Raw genomic sequence first — 22,911 nt, 5'->3', positions numbered from 1 at the left:
TCACTAGAATGTAAGCTTTGAAAGGCAAGTTTCATGCCAGCTTGTTTAATGACTCATCATCACCTAGCACAGCGTGATTTAAACACGAGAGGTTTCATAAATATTTGTTGAATGGATGAATGAACAAACTAATAAAGGAAAAACAAACGAACACATGAATATGAAGGCATCTGGGCTTTGTGAAGGAATCTGGGCATTTCCCAAGCTGAGAAAAGAGAAAGGCAATTTAGGCAGAAGGAAGAATCAAGTGCATGGGAACATGAAAGAAAAGGCAGCTTGTAGTGACCAATGGAGTTACTGCCACCCTGAGATGTCCCACACTCGGGGACACCTAACAGATGTCTCAGTACCACCTATCAGGCGGGTGAGGTCTTTGCACTGGAATACCGACACACTATTCCACCCACAAAGTCGAGAATTACATCTTATTTTCCGGTAGCTCAAATTCAAGAAATCATTGAACACCTATTGTGTACAGCACTGGGATGGGCACTATGGATGATACAAAGCTGTAAGACATGCTTCCTATCGAGGCCAGGAGAGGGTGACCAGAGAAGCCTGTATATAACTAGAGCCCCAGGGGATGTGTGTGCAGTGTCCCAAGGAAAGCGTGACCTGCAAGCTGTGCAGGTTCAGAAGGGAGCAAGGTTGCTGCTGGCGATGGGGATTTTATCTTTTTAAAACATTCAATCCAGCATGCCTTCACTAAGTCCCTATGTCCCCAACATAGTTCGTTTATTTATGGAGGAGCAAAAAGCAACAAGAAGTCAGGAGGTACGCTGAGCTCATCTCCCTGCTCCCCAGTGGATTCTGTCCTTGCAGGTGAGAATTCATGCTGTGCACCCAGGCCCACGGGTCTTGAGGCATCTCTTGGCTCTACTCGCCAGAATCCTCCCAAAAGGGATGGCAGGAGGATGACAGAGCCTCAGCAGTCACAGGGAGGGAGGCTCCTGAGAGAAAAGGATGCAGATAGGAAAGACAGTATGTCTCATAAGCAAACCAGTAATGTAGTCATTTTGCATACAAATCATCCTTCAGTTGGTTTCAGACCTACAGGGCTGGGCTGTGAGGTTCTTTACAGTCCCCAAGTGTGCCCCCAGCTCAGACAGAACCCAGCTTGCAGAGAGGGGCTGTAATCAGAGAGATCAGGTAAAGAAAACACTGCAGGAAATGATCTGTTACAAAGATGCCAGTTACCAAGGAGGTTGCTAAGGGAAGCTGGCAAGTTAGCTAGAGCTAAGTCAGCTCTCCACTACATAAACACTTGAGCTACAGAACCATGAGGTAGGGATCAGGGGTTCAGAAGAAAAGTTCAGTGCAGGGGTAACATGGAGCAGAACAGTCCTCTGGGATTGATTAGTGAGTCTGCAGTTTCTAACGGCAAGATCATAACACCTTTCTCCTTTCGTTCCTTTCGCTTTGTGGAAGAAAAATGAGGCTCTCAGGTATTGAAGCAAAGCTACAACCCACAAAGCAGATTACCTTGGAAACAGACTGGACAAGGGCCTCCCAGAACTGGCTCCCAAGGCCATTCTACCCAGAGCCTCAGAGAGGTGACCAGTCACTGGGCAAGCTTTCAACACAAAATTAATCACCTAGGTCCAGGGACCACCAGGACTTACCATATCATTCTCCAAGGTAAGGGCAGGGGACGAAGAACTAAGACAGAAAAAGATGAGGAGATAGTGAAAACACCCACGGACATTTGCCTGGAGTTTTATTTAATGTTTGTATAAGCTTGTCCTCAATAAAGACATTTTATCTCTTACATAATAAGGTGTGGAAGTTGATGCTTTAAATATGTGGGGTCTTTTTTTTTTTTTTTTTTTGAGACAGGACCCCATTTTGTTAGCAGGCTGGAATGCAGTGGCGCAGTCATGGCTCACTGCAGCCTTGAATGCCCAGGCTCAAGCAATTCTCCCACCAGAGCCTCCTGAGTAGCTGGGACCACAGGCATGTGCCACCACGCCCAGCTAATTTTTAAAAATTTTTTTGCAGAAACGAGGTCTTACTATGCTGCCCAGGCTGGTCTCAAATTCTTGGGTTCAAGCAATCCTCCCGCCTCAGCCTCCCAAAATGCTGGGATTACAGGTATGAGCCACCATGCCCGACTGATCTGTGGGGCCTTGATCAAAAAATTCTCAAGAGAATTGGGAGCAAAGTTGAAGGTTTGATAACAAAGACACGTAGTTACCACCTGGTGGCAGCATATCTAAACTAAAGACTTGTGAGTGTGACGTGTGTGCGTGTGTGTGTGTGTGTGTACACCCACGCAAGCAAGTTCAGGGGAAGGAGAGATTGGAGCAGAATTGTACGATCTCATGGTCAGAACCCAACACCTCTCTCCAACCCCATTTCAGTTAACACTGGGAGCTTCCCCTATAACCTTCCAACTCAGGTGGTTGCCTTGGATTCTCTTTGGAGAAGCAACCTCATTACCACCCCTTTCCCAAACTCAAGTCAGAAAGATTTGTCCCAACAACAGTTAGGTGATCTCCAAAGCAGTGGTCTGAAACCGGCCTAAAGCCTGCCACCCTATAATGTTTGTCCTGTGAGTGAATCAATGAGTGAGCGAGTGAGTGAATGAACACAGCCTAATTTCCTTAATATGGTTATTTTCAGCCTCTAGGGTTACCACAGTCAATGGTGGGGCACTGATAAATGTGGCAATCTAGACATTTAGAAATAGCCCCTGTATAAGTGTCTATCTCAGGGCTGACAAATGCAGACCCTACAAGGGCAGGCCAGGAGAGCCCTATATTCCAGTGGGACAGCAGACAGATTTGCCTCCTGGGAATTCGAAGACACAGATTCCTGATCCAGTCCTCCCTTGATGGGACTTAGGTAAGTTACTAAATCTTGGAGCCTTAGTTTTCTTTCCTGTGAAACAGAGATCATCCTATGCACTAAACCCTAGGGTGGTCAGGTGAGATCACGGAGACACAGGCAGTCCGTGGACTTTGAAAGGGCTGCCAGGCGTTCCAAGTTATTACTCTGCTGGGGGGTGCTGCAAATACACATTTTAGATTTAGCGGTTTGTCCTTTATCCTACTTCTTTATGAATTAAGCTACCTTGTCACCTACTGAGCCACCCTTAGGAAAATGAATTATTCCTCCCCAAGTCCAAGTTGCTGCTGCTTCTGAGCCAGGAGGTAAGCGATCATTCTCAAGGTTAAACTTGACAGCCACAGGGACAGAAACACAAAACAAACCATGTCTAGAGTCAGAAAATTCAGAGTTCATATAATCGGGGAAATGAAAAATGTGGGCCGGGCACGGTGGCTCACGCCTGTAATCCCAGCAGAGTAATAACTTGGAACACCTGGCAGCACTTGGAATAACTTGGAACACTTTGGTTTGGGAGGCCAAAGCAGACGGATTGCTTGAGCTCACAAGTTCAAGACCAGCCTGGGTAACATCACAAAATCCCATCTATATGAAAAATACAAAAAATTAACTGGGCATGGTGGTTCATGCCTGTAGTCCCAGTAACTCGGGAGGCTTAGGTGGGAGGACGGCTTGAGCCGGGAGGCAGTGGTTACAGGGAGCTGGGATTGCTGGCATTGTGCCACTGCACTCTAGCCTGAGCAATAGAGCCAGAACTTGTCTCAAAAAAAAAAAAAAAAAAAAAGGGCAGGCAGGAAGGAAGGAAGGAAAAAGAAAAATGTGGTGAGTTTCCTTTTCCTATGCAAAAAGCAGCCAAATGTGACAGCCTGCCTCCCCCACTGGTAGCCTCCTTCCAGCTCCATGGCACCCAGAAGCCCCCTGGCCCGGGTGACTTTACAAGTTGCCAGTTGGCTACAAACCAGGCTAGCTCCACAGCACACTGCTGCCTTGGGAAGCCCGGGTAAACCTCACCGATCCTGCTGTGAGGGGCCCAGCAGACCAGGAATAATGGGAGAGACACCTTTGGCATTCCCTGCAGGTTTCCAGTGCTGTGGTGGGAGCACGGCATGTGTTAGAATATCCAGGGGGACAACAAGTGTAAGGCTCTGTCAACACTAAACTGCCAATAAAGTAGGGCTTTCTTTAATTGTCCAGTAGTTTCATAGCAAAGACACAGGGCAGAAAGGATGATGCAGTCTCCAGATTCAAGTGGCTACTGGTGGTTCTCCAAGTGTTCTTTTGTGAGTGAGTCCCTATTCCACAATGGAAAGGATTGGTCCTACCCACTTCCCTGCCTGTATCTCCAACAACCAGAAGAGATCAGTAACTGAAATGTGCTAGATGCTCCAGAAATGCTTATTGAGTATATGGATAGGATGATGGGCAAGGCTAGGGGGCGCCAGAGGCTGCTTTGTTATCCAATATCTGGAGTTGCAGATAGGGGAAGAAAGGCTATAGAGGCTAGATGGTTTTTCCAAAAGGAACCACGACTAAAATGTGTGGTGTTGGATAACAATTTCTGCCACAGTATACAGAATATGGTCCTAATGACAGAGAAATCTGGATTCAAATCTGGGCTCTATCACTGATTGGCTGTGACACTTTGGGAATGTTCAGTCCCTCTGTGCCTCTGTTTCCCCATTTGTAAAGTGCAGGTAAGAAAAGCATCCTAGTGGGGTAGCTTTCGGACTTCAGTGAGATCAAGGGTGTGGATGGTAGTGATGATGCTTTCTCTCCCCACATCCATGTCAAGGCACAGCTCATTTGGGAAGAGCTTCCACCAGCACTTCCAAGCCTCCCAGTTAGGTGCTGGAGGGAGCTTTTACTGCTCTTTCCCCTAAAGGAGCACCCAATCTAACTGACAAACACCTAAACAACCACTGGACCACATCTTGCAGGTTCTGGGATCGGTGTCAAAGGCTTGCTGGCATCAGAGACTGCCTCTGGCCCTCTGATCAACCTATGCCTTCTCTCCAAGGCACCCTGTTGGCGCCTGCTCTTCCATGAGTTCACGGATGGGAAAGTCAGGCCCGCCTCCCTGTGGGCCCAGGGCCCTACCGTCTTCTTTTCAGGCTGAAGGCTTGTAATACTCAATCTAGCCCATTCCAGAAACTCCCCCATCCATAATGCTGATACCTTGGTGGATACTTCTCTTTCTTGAATCTATTAATGAAACCCATAGGGAAGGAGGGCTAAGTCTCCAGTGGTGCCTCCGCATGCTTAGCATTTGATAGTGAATGATGGTAACACATGAATAAGCCTCTTAGAGGGCCTGCTGTGTGGGTCTCCTGCTTCAACTCCAGTATGTGCGTGGAGATCACATCCACTGTTACCTAGATCAGTGGTTCTCAAGGGTGGTGGCGTTTGGAAAAATCTATGAGGGTGTTTTGGGTGGTCACCAAGGAGATGGCATTTAGTAAAAGGGGGAAGGACCCTAGACATCCTGCCATGTGTGGGACAGCCCTGCCCATTGAAGAGGTGTTTCACGTCCCTCGTGACTTTCAAATATTCCTCTAGACATACATTTAAGTTTTAAAAAGCACTTATGATACATATTTATACCTTTATGTATATTTCTGCACATCTGTGTATCTGTACATGTATGTGTATATTTTTAAATTTAATGTCAGCAGATACAAGCAAAAATATAAACAAATATACCTATAATTTTATTACTAATTATTACTAATGCCATATTGACTGGGAGTCACAAGTCACATAACTTCTCTCAACTCAGTTATACGTTCCTATTTTGTTTTGAGTTTAGGTGCTGGAGGGGAACTTTTACTGCTCATTCACTTTTGTCAAAATGTATTACTTTGCATTGGAAAAAACAAGATAATAAAATATGGGCAAAGTTTGTAAACAGTTTACAAGAAAAATCATGATCCTGAAGAATATTTTGAAAATAAGTTTACTATATATTAATGCAATAAGATCATATTACCCCTCGCCCTCAAAAAATCTGCTTATTATTTTCTGAGCCTAGAACCTAAACTGTTTCACATATAAACACATCTTATTTTTGCACTTAATTTGTTAGAAATTCAATTTCTATGAAAATGGAAAGGAAATCATAGAGTTGTTCATCATCTAGGAAAATCCGGATGCCAGTGCCAACATTGTTCCCATCATTTGAGCCACCAAGACTGCAGACGTGTATCAGTCAATGTTTGAAGCCATAATGTTCACAGTGATTCTGAGTGTGTCTGCATCTGACTATTTTGTCATGACTTCTGGTGCAGGCATGTTTGAGCATGTCCTCTTCTTTAATTTCTCTTTCCTATTTCAATTAGGGCAGTATATTTGATTTCTGAGAATTTTATATGTAGGTAGGTTATATAATATATAAACCTCATGTCAGAGTAGGAAAGGGGGTATTACAACATGTTTGTTATAAAAAGGACCCATGGAGACTGAGGGCTGAGAGCCACCAATTTGGCCTCTCAGATCATGAGGCAATGACTTCATCAATTCTGACTTCCAGATATTTGCTTAAACTCTCCCAGCAGTCACAATAGAGGAAGTTTGGAGAAGAATTCTGCTTGTCACAGCCATGACTCCAGCCCTAGCTTTGTGTAAAACAGGACCTTCATCTCTCTGGGGTGAAGTGAGGGTAAGTAGGGACTGCCCCACGCTGTCGTCAACTGGAATGAGAAAAGCTGTTTCTCAGCAGAAAGGTGGAAGCAGAATTGGGTCGTACTACTTACAGAGGTCTTCAGTGGCAGCTGGGACGAAGGCAGCCATGGACTCATAGAGATCCTCGTCACAGCCGGGGTTGAGCGAGCATTTCATGAGCAGGTCTGTGGAAAGGTGGGCCATGGACTCGTACACAGCGTTAGCCTCCTCCCCTTGCATCAGTTCCTCTTTAATGTGACTCTTGAGCATGTCCACCGTTTCCTGAAAGAGAAGACGAGACCCACGGCGCACTGAGGCCGCCTGGCTTTCTGGGTGGAACTTGGCCCCCAAAGGCACTTGTGGCCAGCAAAGTAAAGGTTCCCATGAGTCAGGATTGCAATTGGTTGTGTGTATTTGTATTTTCCCGCCTGACTGAATGCTCCTTGAGGCCAGGCTTCCCACCTTTTTTTAGTTTCTTTTATGTTTTTGTTTTAATCTTCGTATCTTCCTACAACACTAAGCACAGAGTTAGGCACTCAGGAGATACTCACTAAATGTCCACTGACCAGAGGATACAAATTAAAAATTACTTTCCCATGGCCAGGTGTGGTGGCTCACACTGTAATCCCAGGACTTTGGGAGGCCAAGGTGAGTGGATCACCTGAGGTCGGGAGTTCAAGACCAGCCTGGCCAAAATGGCAAAACCTCATCTCTACTAAAAATACAAAAATTAGCCGGGCATGGTAGAGCACGCTTGGAATCCCAGCTACTCAGGAGGCCAAGGCATGAGAATTGCTTGAATCCAGGAGGGGGAGGTTGCAGTGAGCCAAGATCGCACCAGTGCACTCCAGCCTGGGCAAGAGAGCAAGACTCTGTCTAAAAAATAATAATAATTTAAAAAAAACTTTCCCATGAGCACCTTTTAAATGTCAGGTGCGATGCTAGGTATTTGTCTATACCCTATCTCCTGTAATCCATTCCACTACTGCTAGAGAAAGGTATAATATTCCCTAGTTTACAGACCAGAAAAGCAAAGCTCACAAAAATCTAGTATCTTACTCAAGGGCTTGCAATCCGATCTTTGATCTTTCTTCCACACCCTAGTGGTTCCTCCAAAGGGAAAAAATGACACAAGAAGGTGTGACCTTTCCTGACTAGCCACGCAGAAATTCAAATGAGCTGAACAGGAATGCAGCTAAGGTGTTCTCGCACTGTGTGCAGTCAGAGCTCACTCCGCAGCTTGGCACACTAGCCCCTGTTCCTTTCGCAGGCTCCTCCAAACTGTCAGGAACCCTGACCGTTTCCAGGGGTTCGGGCCTCAATTTTATATCCTGTGTGCCCAAAAGGAGAGATGATCTTGGAGAAAGTGTCCTGACATCAGAAAGGTTCTCCCCCACCTCCCACTGCCATCCTGCTTCCATGTGATTATGAAGCCAGAGAGGTGACTTCCCTGAAACCTCTGCACAACTTTTCCTGGTAAGAAACTTTGGTGTTTCACAATCTTTATTTCAGCATCAACCCACAAAAATCCTCATTTTCACCACCACTACCCTAAGATAACTAATATTTGATTGACACTTCGTTAGTTTCCTCACGAGACCCAATAAGCCAGATGACAGCTGTGAAATGTTGGAGATTCAAGATCTGGCCTTTGGTTTTGATGTGGTGACAAAAGGAAATGGGACAGTTCTAAGAGGCCATAAGCAACACAAAGGGACAGTCTTTTGATCAGAATGCTGAAGCTGCATTGGTTGAAGGTGACCATAGGAAGAAAGCAAAGACACTGTGACCTAGATTAACTTCAGCACCAACTGAAAGTGCATCTTTCAACATGCCAGTTAAATACAACAGGATAACAAGCCCTGGCTTTAGTATCAAACTAGGTGCAAATCCTATCTCTGCCCTGAATAGTTTGTGGCCCTAAGCACAATGACTTTGCCTTTCTAAGCCGTTTTCCTCTTTTGTAAAGTATTGGCTCTCAATACTGTCAACTTCAAAGGATTGTGGTGGGGATTAAATGAGATAATACATTTTCAAATCAAATACATTCAATAAATACTAGTTACTAATATGAACACAGTAGGTTATTAATAAAAACTATTGGCATGGAAATGAAATGCTACATTTGGTACATTTGTGACTTTAAGGAAAAAACTGAGTAAATACACCCAGAGTGAGAGCACCTTTTAGCCTTATTTGTGTCAGTGATGCCCAAAAAAAGGACTCACACCATTTTATTCAAAACACTTATACACCTGTAAACACTGGGAAGTCCCCTCTGTGTGCCTCCGTGAATCACTGTCTTGTAGATTTTCCAACACAGAGCAGAGAGTTAAGTTTCTGGGGAGATGTCAGGCTCCCTCCTGTCTGGAGGTCGACAGCAAGACTGGGCTGTGTTTATTGCTCCCTGTGAGGTCACAGCCCCATGCGAGAGGCTGAGCTATTCTCAGGTACCCTCTGGGAGTCTGTGAAGAAGGAGGAAAACCACAAAGGACTGGGATCAGGAAGAGCAGCTGCTTCCCAGGCATCAGAGGCCATACTGGGGCATGGAATAAGAGGTAGACATGCAGTGCGATCAGCCTCAAAGAAGGACCCAGAAGTCAGTGTTCGAGGAGGAGCTGAGGGCCCCAAACCAGATGATCAGATAAACTGGGTGTGCCTGCCTGTCTTAAGATGGGATCCAGGCAGGGGGTTAGAAAGAGAAAGCGAGGCTGTCAGCAGGAGGTGGGCCTCAGAGTTGCTGCCCTGATGCCTTCCAGGTGCATAGCTTTATTGTGGTCTCTGCTAAAGAAGAAACCAAGCCTAATACAGTTCACCGGGCCCTGAATGTGGGTGAGGCAGCTGGGAGCATCCCACCAAGGTGCCCTGGAGGCAGGTGGGGAGGTGGGGGGAGGTATCAGCCTCTACTTTCAGCAGATTCACTCTATAAAGGTTTCTGTAAATTCTTTGAGGGTGAACCTCAGTGCTTAATACAAAATGATTCCATTTTACCTTCAAAAGAACTCTATGACTCGAACTATGATTATCTTCCTTCTGCATATTAGGAAACTGAGAGAGGATACGTGACTTACCCAACATCACAAGGCTAACAAGGGTTGGTACAGGAATTTGGACCCAGGTCCATGTGACTCTAGACCTCATTTCTTAAGCCCACACATACTACCCACAGCCAGAAGAGGCACATGAGGACATGCTAGAGATAAAATCTATTCGAATTTTGGGTGAAAGGGCAGCCATCCTATCACAGCGTGCATTTCCAATCCTGGGCCCCTCCTGCCTTGACCTTACCACATACTCATCGATGAACTGCCGCAGGTCCCTGAAGCCATGTTTCTCGGCGATGGTGTTGGGGTAGTGGCCATGCTTGTTGGCCACGCTGTATGCCTGCAGGGCTCCTGGGCAGGTGAGCAACAAGGCAGTGAGGTTCTTCAGTCCATACTTCGCAGCAAAATGCAACAGGGTGGGCAGCTCTTCATCCCTCTGATCTGAAAATTATCAAGGAAAACTTAATTGACAGATAAAAATAAAAGCACAGGGTGCCCTTGTTCATGGAGATGAAGCTGCCAAGACTAGCATGGCAACAGTAGGCACTCAGCCATTACTTATTGATTTTCTGACCTAACACCTAACAGCTTCCTTCAGGACACCACTGAAGATCATGTCCTCAGATGCAGAGGAAATACTTTTTTTTTTTTTTTTTGAGATGGAGTCTCGCTCTGTCACCCAGGCTGGAGTGCAGTGGCATGATCTTGGCTCACTGCAACCTCTGCCTCCCAAGTTCAAGTGATTCTCTCACTTCAGCCTCTCAAGTAGCTGGGATTACAGATGTGCATCACACCCAGTTAATTTTTGTATTTTGAGTAGAGATGGAGTTTCACCACGTTGTCCAGGCTGGTCTCATACTCCTGACCTCAAGTGATCCACCTGCTTCAGCCTCCCAACGTGCTGGGATTACAGGCACGAGCCACCACACCCGGCCATAACATTTTAATTAATTAGCAAATCTAATAATGAATATCCTACCATCTTCTCTAACAGGACTGGAAAATCCTGACAAAAAGTACCAATGCAAAATGTGCTGGGTTTTTTTAAAGGCTTAGCTAGCAGCCACAAAGTACAATAGGAATCATGTTTTGAACTTCTCTGCAAAGTTCAGAGCATGTATTTTTTAAAGCTGTTGTTTCGTGCTGATTAAAAGAAAGAAGTTCATCCTCTTAGCCCTTATTCCTAATTTCATGATAAGTACACCAAGTAATCCTGGGTATGTTCCTTAGACTTTCCACAGCCTTTAGTTCTCAACCAGAAAATACTTCCAGACTATCTCAAAAGGACCTGGGAGGATTCGTTTAAGACAGTATTCAGCAGGGTTCTTATTTAGGAGAGATTTTGAACGTTGGTCTTAATGCACACAAGCCCCGCCAGAACATCAGTTCACTCCCTAATTGGTGGAAAGCAAAGTACTCCAGAGAGGTGCTGGGTCCCCACGGACCCCTCCACCCACTGACATCTGAATATAGCAAGTTAAACTCAACTAAGAAAATGGACATGTTTGTGTTTGCAGAGCTGGGGACAAATCTCTTTTTTTCATAAACGTTTTTTTTAAGCCCAACAACTTTATAGATATATATTTATATACAAATGTATATTTTTTTAACATGACAAACCTAGCCTTCTACTTCAAATATGATCCTTGGAATGAAGGGTCTGAAAGTATTCCCAGGATCCCAGATTGTCAGGTTATGAAATACTTCCTCCTAAGCCCCAAGCTTAATAGAGAATAGTCACATCTACAAAAGTGCTGCAAGAACATTCCATAGTAGGAAGATGGGGAGAGGCAATATGAAAGAGAATCCCCCAGGAGAAGGCCTTGAAGGTCATGTAACCTCATCCTTATGGTTCTCTTAGACTGTAGAAGGATGGACCATAGGCAGAAGGTAACCAGAGACTTGGGTCCCATTTGTGTAGTGCAACCATAGCATGAAGGAATGGTAGCGTCCACCGAAACACTACAATAGGCATCCGGTCACACCAAGCACCATCCCTGTGCAAGGGGTGTGACTCTCCCAGCTCCCAGCATGTCACACGTGCACAAGAGGCTGCTCCTCTCCCATTAAACAAGTACTTGTTTAGAGCCTACAAAGAGCCAGCTGCCCAGGAACAGTTCCAGCTCTCACTGAGCAGACAGCCTAGCAAAGAAGACAGACGCAGCTGAGGAGTGCTAGGTCAATGGCAAACAATGTGCTGGTGGTCGGGGGTTGCCAAAGCAGGTGAATGGAACCTATTGGAGGTCTGGAGAAGGCCTTCTAGGGGAAGTGCTACCTAAGCTGCTACAGGGAAGTAAGAGAAGTTAGCCAGGTAAACAGCAACCAAGGCAGGGAGGAAGGACTGTCTTTCCATGAGTCTAAGTGGCAAAAGACAGGTGAAAAAAGCTCATACCTCTTGCAGATCAAAGCATAGAAAAGACAAGAGGGAGTGTGGAGACAGATGAGCGCTTGTTTACAGGTTAAGCAGTTTGGATTTTATCTAGAAGGCAAATGGGAACCTCCCCTGACAGTACTTAGTTTATCTGTTCCTCACACTATCCCTATGAGGAATAATCATTACAAGCTCCATTAGCTTACGCCAAACCGATTTAAAATCACTCAATTCCTACTCCTCCGTAAGCCACCACATGTGTTTTGAGAAGGGGGTAAAGTATTCAGATTTGCAATTTAGAAAAATGAGGCTACCCAGTCAAGAATGAGTCCTTACCACAGGATAGGTTATAGAGAAGGGACCCAGAAGAGTTATAGCAGAAGGTAAAGGCATATGTTGATGGGATGCTAAAACCAGCAGGCTGGAATCAGCCCACGTTGGTTTCCTGAGGTTTGACTGTCGACTTACTTGTCGTCATATCTTCTTCTTCCAGCTGGTTGATTCCAAAGAGGTGCAGTCCGCTTGCAGGGATATTGTTCTTCAGGGATTCGGTTAGCAGTTTATCAAGGGTCTCTGTGTTGTAGGGCACAATTTTAAAGGCCTGAATACAAAAGTGAAGATGGTCAGATCTGAAATCCAGCTCTCTTCCATCCTGCAGATTCAAGACTGATAAGCCAGAGCAGAAATTACATGCCCAGAAAGCTCAGGCTTGCAATATCCTTACCTGACACATGAATTCTACAGGATTCGCGGCATTGGACAATAAATTCCCAATTTCTTCCATGTCAGTATAATAGCTGATAACAGTTTCACACACCACTAAGTCCCCAGAATATATCTTCAGAGAAACATTCCCAGATGAAAGGTCTGAACAGAAGAAAAGACGCTATCAAAATTCCCAGGAAAAACAAGCATCCAGGGAAAAGTGGCTATGGATATACACACTCCATCTAAGCAGTGAGGACACTAATTGGGGGCTGGAAGAAAGATCTTGGAGGTGAGCTGGGGTGGGAGTGAGGGAAAGGGTGGAGGTAGCAGGTGAGTAAACCAGTACATGGCAGGGCTCTGGGCCACAGCAATTTATCCTCATTGGGTTTGCAACTTAATTTTCAAAAATTTTCATCTTTTTACTCACTACTGTAGGCCCAGTGCCTCAATGCACAGGAAGAAAATTCAGGTTTAAGGCACTTTACACAAAGGCCAGTGGTCACAGAAGGAGGGAAAAAATCATGGGAGGTGAAACTGTGTTTCTGCCACATTGGGGCAGCTGAATTAGCTCACTGCAAGTCATGAGCTGCTGTCATGACTACGCGCTCTCCCTCGGGCGGGATGCTATACCACAGGAAGGGGTTTTGAGGGGGAAAGAGAAAATTAAAAATAACACCAACCACAGAGATTTACCAAAGAGGAAATGCGACAATAGAGACCATGGAAAAATATTCACCCACACTAGTAATCAAAGAAATGCATAGGAAAACAATGGACCACTCTTTAAAAAATATCAAAGTAGCCAGGCGCAGTGGCTCACGCCTCTAATCCAGCACTTTGGGAGGCTGAAGCGGGCAGATCACTAGGACAGGAGATTGAGACCATCCTGGCTAACATGGTGAAACCCTGGCTCTATTAAAAATACAAAAAATTAGCCGGGTATGGTGGCGGGTGCCTGTGGTCCCAGCTACTCAGGAGGCTGAGGCAGGAGAATGGCGTGAACCCGGGAGGCGGAGCCTGCAGTGAGCCGAGATGGCACCACTGCACTCCAGCCTGGGTGACAGAGCGAGACTCCATCTCAAAAAAAACAAAAAACAAAACACAAACAACAAAAAACAAAATATCAAAGTAGCAAACATATTTAAAATGATAATACCTGGCATTGGTGACAGCATAGCAAATAAGCAATGAAGCCCTATGGCATCACATTCACAGGGGACTACTTACTGGGAGCTTTCACGGAAACGGTGTACTCATTCTCCAGCTTGGCTTCCATCCTTACAGAGGGAGAATCCTCAGGAGAAAACTCTGCTTCCGTCACCACACTGTCATCCAACTTACATCTCACAATAACGTAGACAGTGGTTTCTGCCTGAAATGGGAGGCCAGTCATTATCCCCTCTCCTCTCAGATCCCCGTAGGGTGTTGGGCCCGAGGGTCTCCCCAGCTGTCTTGCCCCAGCTCTACCTAGTGAGGGTCCTTGGGGACAGGGTGGACTCAGTGGTCCAGTGCTGGGCAGTGAACTGTTTGCTACCAGTCCTAATGAGACAAGTCACAAAAACCAAGAGTACATGTTTATAGCAATTGGATGGAGTCATTTTATGTCTGTTGAAGCTGATAATAATAATAACAATAACAATAACAATAATAATAATAGTAAAACTTGGCCGGGCACGGTGGCTCACGCCTGTAATCTCAACGCTTTAGGAGGCAGAGGTGGGCGGATCACGAGGTAAGGAGTTTGAGATCAGCCTGGCTAACATGGTGAAACCCCGCCTCTACTAAAAATACAAAAATTAGCCAGGAGTTCTGGTGGGTGCCTGTAGTCCTAGCTACTCAGGAGGCTCAGACAGGAGAATCACTTGAACCCGGGAGGCAGAGGTTACAGTGAGTCAAGGTTGTGCCACTGCACTCCAGCTTGGGCAACAGAGCAAGGCTCTGTCTCAAAAAAAGACATAAAAAACAAAACAAAACAAAAAACTTAAGGCTGACACTTTATAGGCTTTTTTTTTGAGACAGAGCTTCACTCTGTCACCCAGGCTGCAGTGCAGTGGTGCGACCTCGGCTCACTGCAACCTCCATCTTCCCAGGTTCAAGCGATTCTCATGCCTCAGCCTCCCTAGTAGCTGAGACTACAAGCACCTGCCACTACGCCCAGCTACTTTTTGTATGTTTAGTAGAGATAGGGTTTCACCATGTTGACCAGGCTGGTCTCGAACTCCTGACCTCAGGTGATCTGTCTGCCTTGGCCTCCCAAAGTGCTGGGATTACAGGTGTGAGCCACTGTGCCTGGCCATTTATATGTCTTTTTATTTCATTTTGGATAGCATTTCTGTTACATTGTTTTTAATGAAATCATTGGTCCATTTCAGAATTGGACATCTTTTTAGAAGTTCTTTGCCACAGATAGCTTGAGAAGCCCTGCTCTAGACCAGTCTTGCTACTCAAGGTGGAGCCAAGGGAGCAGCAGCGTTGGCATCCCTTGGAAGCTTGTTAGAAATGCAAAATCTCAGGCCCCTCCTGGCCCCACTGAGGCAGAGTCTGCATCACAACAAGACGCCACACACCTTGCAGCCTGAGAGAAGCCCCCCTGGTTTCTGCTCTTCATGCAGTCCTGGATTTTACCATGGGGCAAAAAGAACTTCTCAGGGGATTAATTTTCCCAAACCATCGAGCACCTTGAATTGCTCTTTTAGCTTGCTTTAAGATCTCACACCAAGCCTGCCAAATGGAGTGACTCTGCTGTGCTGGTTACGTGGGGGAATGAGCCTCTCAGTCTGAACTGGTGAGGGCAGACTCTCCAAAAAAACACGGGGAAAGGAGAGATTCCTGGCCATAGCAAATCCCCAAGTGTTCCTCCTAAGACTATGCTATAAAGTCTTCAGATTAGCCCTTCATGACAAGGGTCATGAGAGGGTGTGGCAAGCTTGGACTTTATGACAGGTGATGTGGGGGTGATCCTGGCTCCTGGGGCTGCTGAGGCTGCACACACATGTACTGTGGTGGTCATCCCTCCTGCTACAGGCCCAGCCATGTCCCACCTACACCTTCTGCCAGGGAGCATGAGGAGCCAATGAGAATGTGTGTCTCTCCTACTGACAGTCAGGACCCAACCCCGGCCTGCCCCTTCCCCTCTCCCCAGGATCCAGAAGCCTGAAATTAGCAACAAGAATCCTGGGATAGCAGGCAGTCAAGACAGGAGAAGGAACGAAAGCCTGGAAAAATCATGGAGGAAAGTGAAGGAGATAATGCTTTGGTTCCAACCCACCTTTACCCATGGGCACCCAACAGCCTGACCAGAGGGGCATGGGGAAGGCAGGAAGTGGCAAGGGAAGATTTCAAATGGAAATGTCCACAAAGGCATGGCCAGTAAGGTAAGGAATGAGACAGGCTGAGTATAAAGAACAGGGATTGTGGGGACCCACCAACTGGGGGATGCACGGCCCATGTACAGGGTTGCTCAGCCCCCGCCAGTCGTCTCAGGCCTAATATGACCAGGTTCTGATTCAAAGGAAGCTGAAAACACAGATTTTTATGCCTAACTTTAAAAAATAATTTTTAAAAATAAAATATAAAAATAAAGATGGGAGTCTCACCATGTTGCCCAGGTTGGTCTCAAACTCCTGAGCTCAAGGGATCCACCCGCTTCAGCCTCCCAAAGTCTTGGGATTACAGGTGCGAGCCATTGCACCCAGCCAATGCCTAACTTTTAAAATACTATGCAATCTAGGCCAGGCATGTTGACACATGTCTGTAATCCCTGCATTTTGCGGGGCTGAGGTGAATGGATCACTTGAGGCCAGGAGTTTGAGGCCAACCAGGCCAACATGGTGAAACCTCTCTCTACTAAAAATACAAAAAAAAAAAAAATTAGCTGGGCATGGTAGTGTGTGCCTGTAATCCCAGCTACTTGGGAGGCTGAGGCACAAAAATTACTTGAATCTGGGAAGCACAGGTTGCAGTGAGCTGAGATCTCACCACTGCACTCCAGCCTGGATGACAGAGAGAGACTCTGTCTCAAAAAATGAATAAATAAACACTGTGCAGTCCAAACCAAACATGTCTGATATGGTTTGGCTGTGTCCCCACCCAAATCTCATCTTGAATTGTAACTCCCACAGTTCCCACGTGAGAGGAACCTGGTGGGAGGTGATTGAATTATGGGGGTGGGTCTTTCCTGTGCTGTTCTCATGATAGTGAATGAGATTCACGAGCTCTGATGGTTTTATGAAGAGGTGTTCCCCTGCACAAGTTATCTCTCTCTTTGCCTGCTGCCATCCATGTAAGACATGCCTTTGCTCTTCCTCGCCTTCTGCTATGATTGTGAGGCCTCCCCAGCCATGAGGCACAGAAGTCCAGTTAAACTTCTTTCTTTTGTAAATTGCCCAGTCTCAGGTATGTCTTTATCAGCAGCATGAAAACAGACGAATACAATGTCTATCAGTTAAATCTGGCCCAAAGAAACAGTTGGCAACCCCATGTAGGAAGTGCTTGCCCAATGCCTCATGGCCTCAGCCTGCACAAAACCACCCACAAGGGTGAGGAAGCCAGTGCTGCCCACTGCCAAGGCTCCCACGCCCTCTCGCCTCAAGGAGCCCACAAAGCCAGCTTAGCAAAGAGCTTGTATCCATAAAGGAAGCATTCTGCTGCTCTGAACTATCATAAATGCCACACGTTTTTAATTAGGAAAGGAAAAATAATGAAAAACCATCAGTACTAGGGTAGGATTCAAATGGCAGTGGCTCATCAGTTGAACCCTCATACTCAAGTCATCTGTAATGTATGCCCCACCCCTGAAAATGCTAGTCATATGATGTATGGCATTGATCTGATCCTTTTAAAAAGCAATATTGGCCAATGGGTTTTAGCCATCAAGCTTCAAGGCACTTCCTTGGGCCATGGCAGTGGCCAGCGTTGGAGAAGCAAGCTGTCAGATGTCCAACAAGCATTTCCTTCCTCCCAGCACCAGGCTACCAGGAACAGACACGGGTCTCTAACACTAGGGTTAGCGTTAGTGTCTGGAATGCTCCTGTCAGACCGTCTCCTAGGTGCTCTATGTTATTACTGATTCATAGAACAGAAGTCTTAGACTGATGACACACATCTCTCTGGGCTAGTCTCTCTCTTACTCAGGGGAACTGGGTGTCTCCAGGGCCCAGGTAACAGGGTACCCAAAAGAAATCCCAAAGGAAGGTTGCAATTATACCGAGGTGCAACAGGAGAGCCCACTCTCTTTACTGCAGTAAATGCATGCATTTGAAAAGCCCAAGTGCTGACATCCAGCTACCAGGCCCCCAGCAGTGCCTACCCCACAGCGAATGCGGTCCGGCTGCACCACCATCAGGTTCCCAGGCGAAGTCACCGTCGGCAGGCTCTGCTGCTTCGAGTAGGAAACAACCTTCTCGTCCTCAGGCTCCGTGTCAGTGACTGAGTCACAGCCAGAATCTACAGAATAGAGGACACCGCTGAATGGGAACGGCAGGAAGGAGAACTGGTGGACACGTTCCACCCCATGAGAGCCCCAAATATTGCAAAATAGGAAACGGCTCTGAATGTCAAACCAATACAAGCAGAAGGGACCGACTCAGGAAATCATGAAAGGGGACCTAATGAAGAAAAGCCAACCAGCATGCAGGCCACAGGGCAGGATGACAGTAAGAAGGATGACAATGGTGGAGGGGAAAGCCAGAAAGTCTGACGCCGCAGGTTTAGTCTTAACCAAGGGGTTTCCGGTAGCTTTACCTGCAGACTTCCTGCAGGGATGAAGAGGAGTGAGGAAAGAAGGAAGGCCATTTCCCCTTAGGTGGGTTCAAGTACAGACTGCCCACTTAAAGGTCATTCTTGGAACATCAAGTAAAACCTGCACTGTCCAGAAAGCCACTAGGTCTCCGGGTTATGGTTAGCCAATGTATCCCCTCTGGAAGCAAAAGTGAAAAGCAATCATCTTCAACAAACTTTAGACAAATCTAATCAGGCTCCACAGGCAACACCTGTACTATGGAAAGATTAGAGCATGCACAGAGTCAGGGCTGGTGAGCAGGGGTGAGAAAATGTGTGGGGTATTGGCACAGAATGAGACGCTGCTGAGAACCTGCCAGAGCTCTAAGGTAGGGGCTCTTAATCAGAATCTGTTCTTTGATAGACCTACCTCTGAGGCTGTGTGCAAGATTGTGTGTGTGTGCACATGCATGCACATGTGTATGTATTTGCCTGCACTTTTCTGGAGATAGATCAAAGCATTCATCAGGTCGCCAAAGAGGGACAGAATCCCAAAATGGTTAAGAATGGTTGAGAGGGCTGGGCGCAGTGGCTCATGCCTGTAATCCCAGCACTTTGGGAGGTGAAGGTAGGCGGATCACCTGAGGTCAGGAGTTCGAGACCAGCCTGGTCAACATGGTGAAACCCCGTCTCTACTAAAAATACAAAATTAGCCAGGTGTGGTGGCACATGCCTGTAATCCCAGCTACTTGGGAGGCTGAGGCAGGAGAATCGCTTGAACCTGGGAGGTGGAGGGTGCAGTGAGCCCAGATTGCACCACTGCACTCCAGCCTGGGTAACAAGAGCGAAACTCCGTTTCAAAAAAAAAAAAAAAAGAATGGTTGAGAGAAGTTTCACCAGTTTATTTTTTGGGCTTGCTCTTATTCATTCCTTAACCACTGATACAACCAGCCAAATGTGTTAGGTACTTGAGGGAACCCGAGGATGAATCATACTCTAACCCTGCCTTCAGAGAGTCCATCATCTAAAAGGACAGAGGAGGTGAGAGGCAAGGGTTACTTTGGCTGATTCCTGCAGCCTGGTTTCCTGGAAGAAAATTGGCCTCTGCAGAGTTTTTGGCAACTGTCCTGGTAGAATGCTAGGGTTACGAATCAGCTGCTGATAGGCACCCTAGAAAGCTGTAACCACAGGCTTTCACCCTAGACCCCAGGTCATGCTAGGAAGAGGCTGTGCTTCCACAACCATAAGGCCGAGGTGGGGGCAGGGCTACAGGGCCACAGTACCACTGTATCCTATTGCTGTAACTATAAGGCACTGACGCCTGGCCTGCTCAGGCCAGTGGAGGGGCTGGGACTTCTTCCCTAGCCATGCAGCTTAAAATCTCAGTAGCCTAGAGTGGAGGTCCCGTCCCAGAGCCTGCTATCTGAGTGCTGAATGTCTATGGGCTGCCCTAGAGAGCAACGGGCAAAGAGGCGTGTACTCTTGCCACTATTCCCCTCCGTGATTTTTCCCAAGACATGCTACTCCAGAAGGCCTGTTTGAATGCCGCCAGGTCTTTGTCTTTGTCTGTACGTCAGGCAGAATCAAGTGTTAAGACATAGAGCAAAGGACCCAGAGTGTTCTAAGCAAGGCGATATGGTTTTTAGCTAGGCATCAGAACCATTAGTCTCCTCCAACTCTCCTTTCTAATCCTCCTGGATCTCCCCTCACTCCCTGCAAAAGCTAACACAGTAGGCTGCCATTTTCTCTGCTGGATATGCCCTTCCTCACACCCTTCTCTCTTTGACTGATCACTTCTAAAACAGCCAGGGCCCATCACCCTGGACAGGGCTATACGCGCCACCCAAGGAACCCTCACCCAGCACAGGAGCTTGTAATGGAAAAAGCCAAAAAGATCAGGGACAATTCATAGTCGTCTTCTTAAGGATTTTATGAAGTGTCAGTTAATTATTATTAGATTCCTGGACGTGCCATTTTAAAAAGTATTTCTGAGGTTCTTCTGGGATGAGAAAATAATCCCAAGGACTTGAAACATTCAGTCGGTTACTTAAAACAGAAAGAAGCTCCTTGGAACTATTTCTCGCTCTAGAATTGTTTAGATACTATCCTGAGTGGCCACAGTGGCTGGAATGGCTCAACCTCTTTCCAATTACCTATTCTAATATATCACACAGGTATAACCTCTTTGGGATGGACCCACAGTGCAGTCTACCATTGTTTCAATGAAGAAAAATCCTTTATTTCTCCCAAATTACTGGCCCACTAGTCTTCTGGCCAAAGAGTCAAAGCTCTAGTAAATATAACTTAGAAAAGAATGGAGAAAATATAAATTAGTCAAATGAGAAAGGAACGGTAGCTACACATATTTTAAGAAATTTTAAGAAACACATTGAAGTGAAAAGTCTATGGTAAGAATTCATATTAAAGTGAGAACTCTGTGCTTAGAAAATCTCAATGCAGCCAGGTGTGGTAGCTCATGCCTGTAATCCCAGCACTTTGGGAGGCAGAGGTGGGAGGATCACTTAAGGCCAGGAGTTCAAGACCAGCCTGGGCAACATAGTAAAACCCTGTCTATAAAAAAAAAGAAAAGAAAAGAAAATCTTAATGCAATTTTAATAGAAAAATACAAAGTATCAAAATTGTCTTTAAAGAAGTAAAAAACCTGACTAAATCAATAACCATGAAAAAAAGTAATAACCATGAAAAAACTCTCCTCAGTTTTAAAATAATATTTAGAGTAAAAGCCACACAATCTTCTTTCAATTGAATTTAAAATCTTATTTGGGACAATGTTCTTCTTTATAATACTAATTTTTTCCTACCCTGGAAAACTCCATTTATATAGGTATTATGTCTTCTAGTAAAGTTTTAAAACATAATAAAGGATTGTCCTGTTTTATATTAAAGCTATTTAAAAACAGAATGGGCCGGGCGCGGTGGCTCAAGCCTGTAATCCCAGCACTTTGGGAGGCCGAGGCGGGCGGATCACGAGGTCAGGAGATCGAGACCATCCTGGCTAACATGGTGAAACCCCGTCTCTACTAAAAATACAAAAAACTAGCCGGGCGTGGTGGCGGGCGCCTGTAGTCCCAGCTACTCGGAGGCTGAGGCAGGAGAATGGCCTGAACCTGGGAGGCGGAGCTTGCAGTGAGCCGAGATCGCGCCACTGCACTCCAGCCTGGGTGACACAGCGCGAGACTCCGTCTCAAAAAAAATAAAAATAAAAATAAAAATAAAAATAAAAAAATAAAAACAGAATGGACAGAGCAATTAAATACAAGAGACAGTCCAGAATTAAGGCTTCATTCCCATAAACACTTAATATGGGATTTAAAAAAGCATTAAAAACCAGTACAGATCTGTTCTAAGACATTGTCAAGAGAATGCAGAGATTAGCCATCATCTGGGAGAAAATATTTGCAAAAGACATATCTAATAAAAGACTTGTACCCAAAATATACAAAGAACTCTTAAAACTCAACAAGCAGAAAACAAAAAGCCTGATTTTTAAAAAGGGCAAAAGACCTGAACAGACACTTCACCAAATAAGACACATGGATGGCAAAGAAGCCATCTGTGTATCTTGAAAAGATGGTCCACATCATATGTCATCAGGGAAATGCAAATTGAAACAGCAATGAAATAGCACTACACATCTATGAGAATGGCCAGAATCGAGAACACTGACACCACCAAATGCTGGGAAGGAAGTGGAGCAACAAGAACTTGCATCCTTTGCCAAGGTTCTTCTCCTTTGCTGGTAGGAATGCAAAATAGTACAGCCACTTTGGAAGACAGACTTAAAAACTAAACACAAGCTTACTAAACAATCCAGCAATCGTGCTCCTCAGTATTTACCAAAAAGAACTGAAAACTTACAGTCACACAAAAATCTGCACACAAATGTTTATAGCAGCTTTGTTCATAACAGCCAAAACTTGGAAGTGACCAAGATGTCCTTCAGTAGGTGAATGGACAGAGTGTGGTACACCCAGACAATATAGTACTATTCAGCACCAAAAAGAAATGAGCTGGCAAGCCCTGAAATGCCATGGAGAAAACCTGAATGCATATTACTAAGTGAAAGAAGTCAATCTGAGCCAGGCACGGTGGCTCATCCCTGTAAATCCCAGCACTTTGGGAGGCCAAGGTAGGCGGATCACCTGAGGACAGGAGTTCGAGACCAGCCTGGCCAACGTGGCGAAACCTTGTTTCTACTAAAAATACAAAAATTAGCCTCTCAGGAGGCTGAGGCAGGAGAATCACATGAACCTGAGAGGTGAAGATTGCAGTGAGCCAAATTGCACCACTGTACTTCAGCCTGGGAAACGAGCAAAATTCCGTCTTAAAAAAAAAAAAAGTCAATCTGAAAACACACTGTATGATTCCAACTATATGACATATGACATTTTGGAAAAGGGAAAACTATGGATCGGTGGTTGCCAGTGGTTAGGAGGAAAGAAACAATGAATAGGCAGAGCACAGAGGCTTTTGAGGGCAGTGAAACTACTCTGTACGATTCTATACTGGTGGGTGCATGTTATTAGACGTTTGTCCAAACCAATA

The 22,911-nt window shown here is 45.8% G+C and overlaps 1 protein-coding gene across 10 annotated transcripts in view; it reads right to left on the bottom strand.

The window, feature by feature from the left end:
* Positions 1-22,911, bottom strand: part of PIK3AP1 (phosphoinositide-3-kinase adaptor protein 1) — a 126,599-nt gene that overhangs the window by 45,992 nt on the left and 57,696 nt on the right. For all 10 annotated transcript variants that reach the window (XR_004176932.1, XM_031652154.1, XM_031652155.1 and 7 more), the window contains 6 exons: positions 17,936-18,072; positions 13,855-13,999; positions 12,644-12,786; positions 12,388-12,520; positions 9,793-9,989; positions 6,597-6,786 (listed from right to left, as the gene is read on the bottom strand). Coding sequence is in view for 9 of the 10 variants with exons in the window: in XM_031652154.1 (XP_031508014.1) it covers positions 6,597-6,786; positions 9,793-9,989; positions 12,388-12,520; positions 12,644-12,786; positions 13,855-13,999; positions 17,936-18,072 (945 nt within the window). In the remaining variant the exon portion in view is untranslated. The remainder of the gene's footprint in view (positions 1-6,596; positions 6,787-9,792; positions 9,990-12,387; positions 12,521-12,643; positions 12,787-13,854; positions 14,000-17,935; positions 18,073-22,911) is intronic.

Source organism: Papio anubis, chromosome 11 (genome assembly GCF_008728515.1).
Source record: "Papio anubis isolate 15944 chromosome 11, Panubis1.0, whole genome shotgun sequence".
Lineage (NCBI taxonomy): Eukaryota > Metazoa > Chordata > Mammalia > Primates > Cercopithecidae > Papio > Papio anubis.
This window is presented reverse-complemented; position numbering and strand designations above follow the sequence as displayed.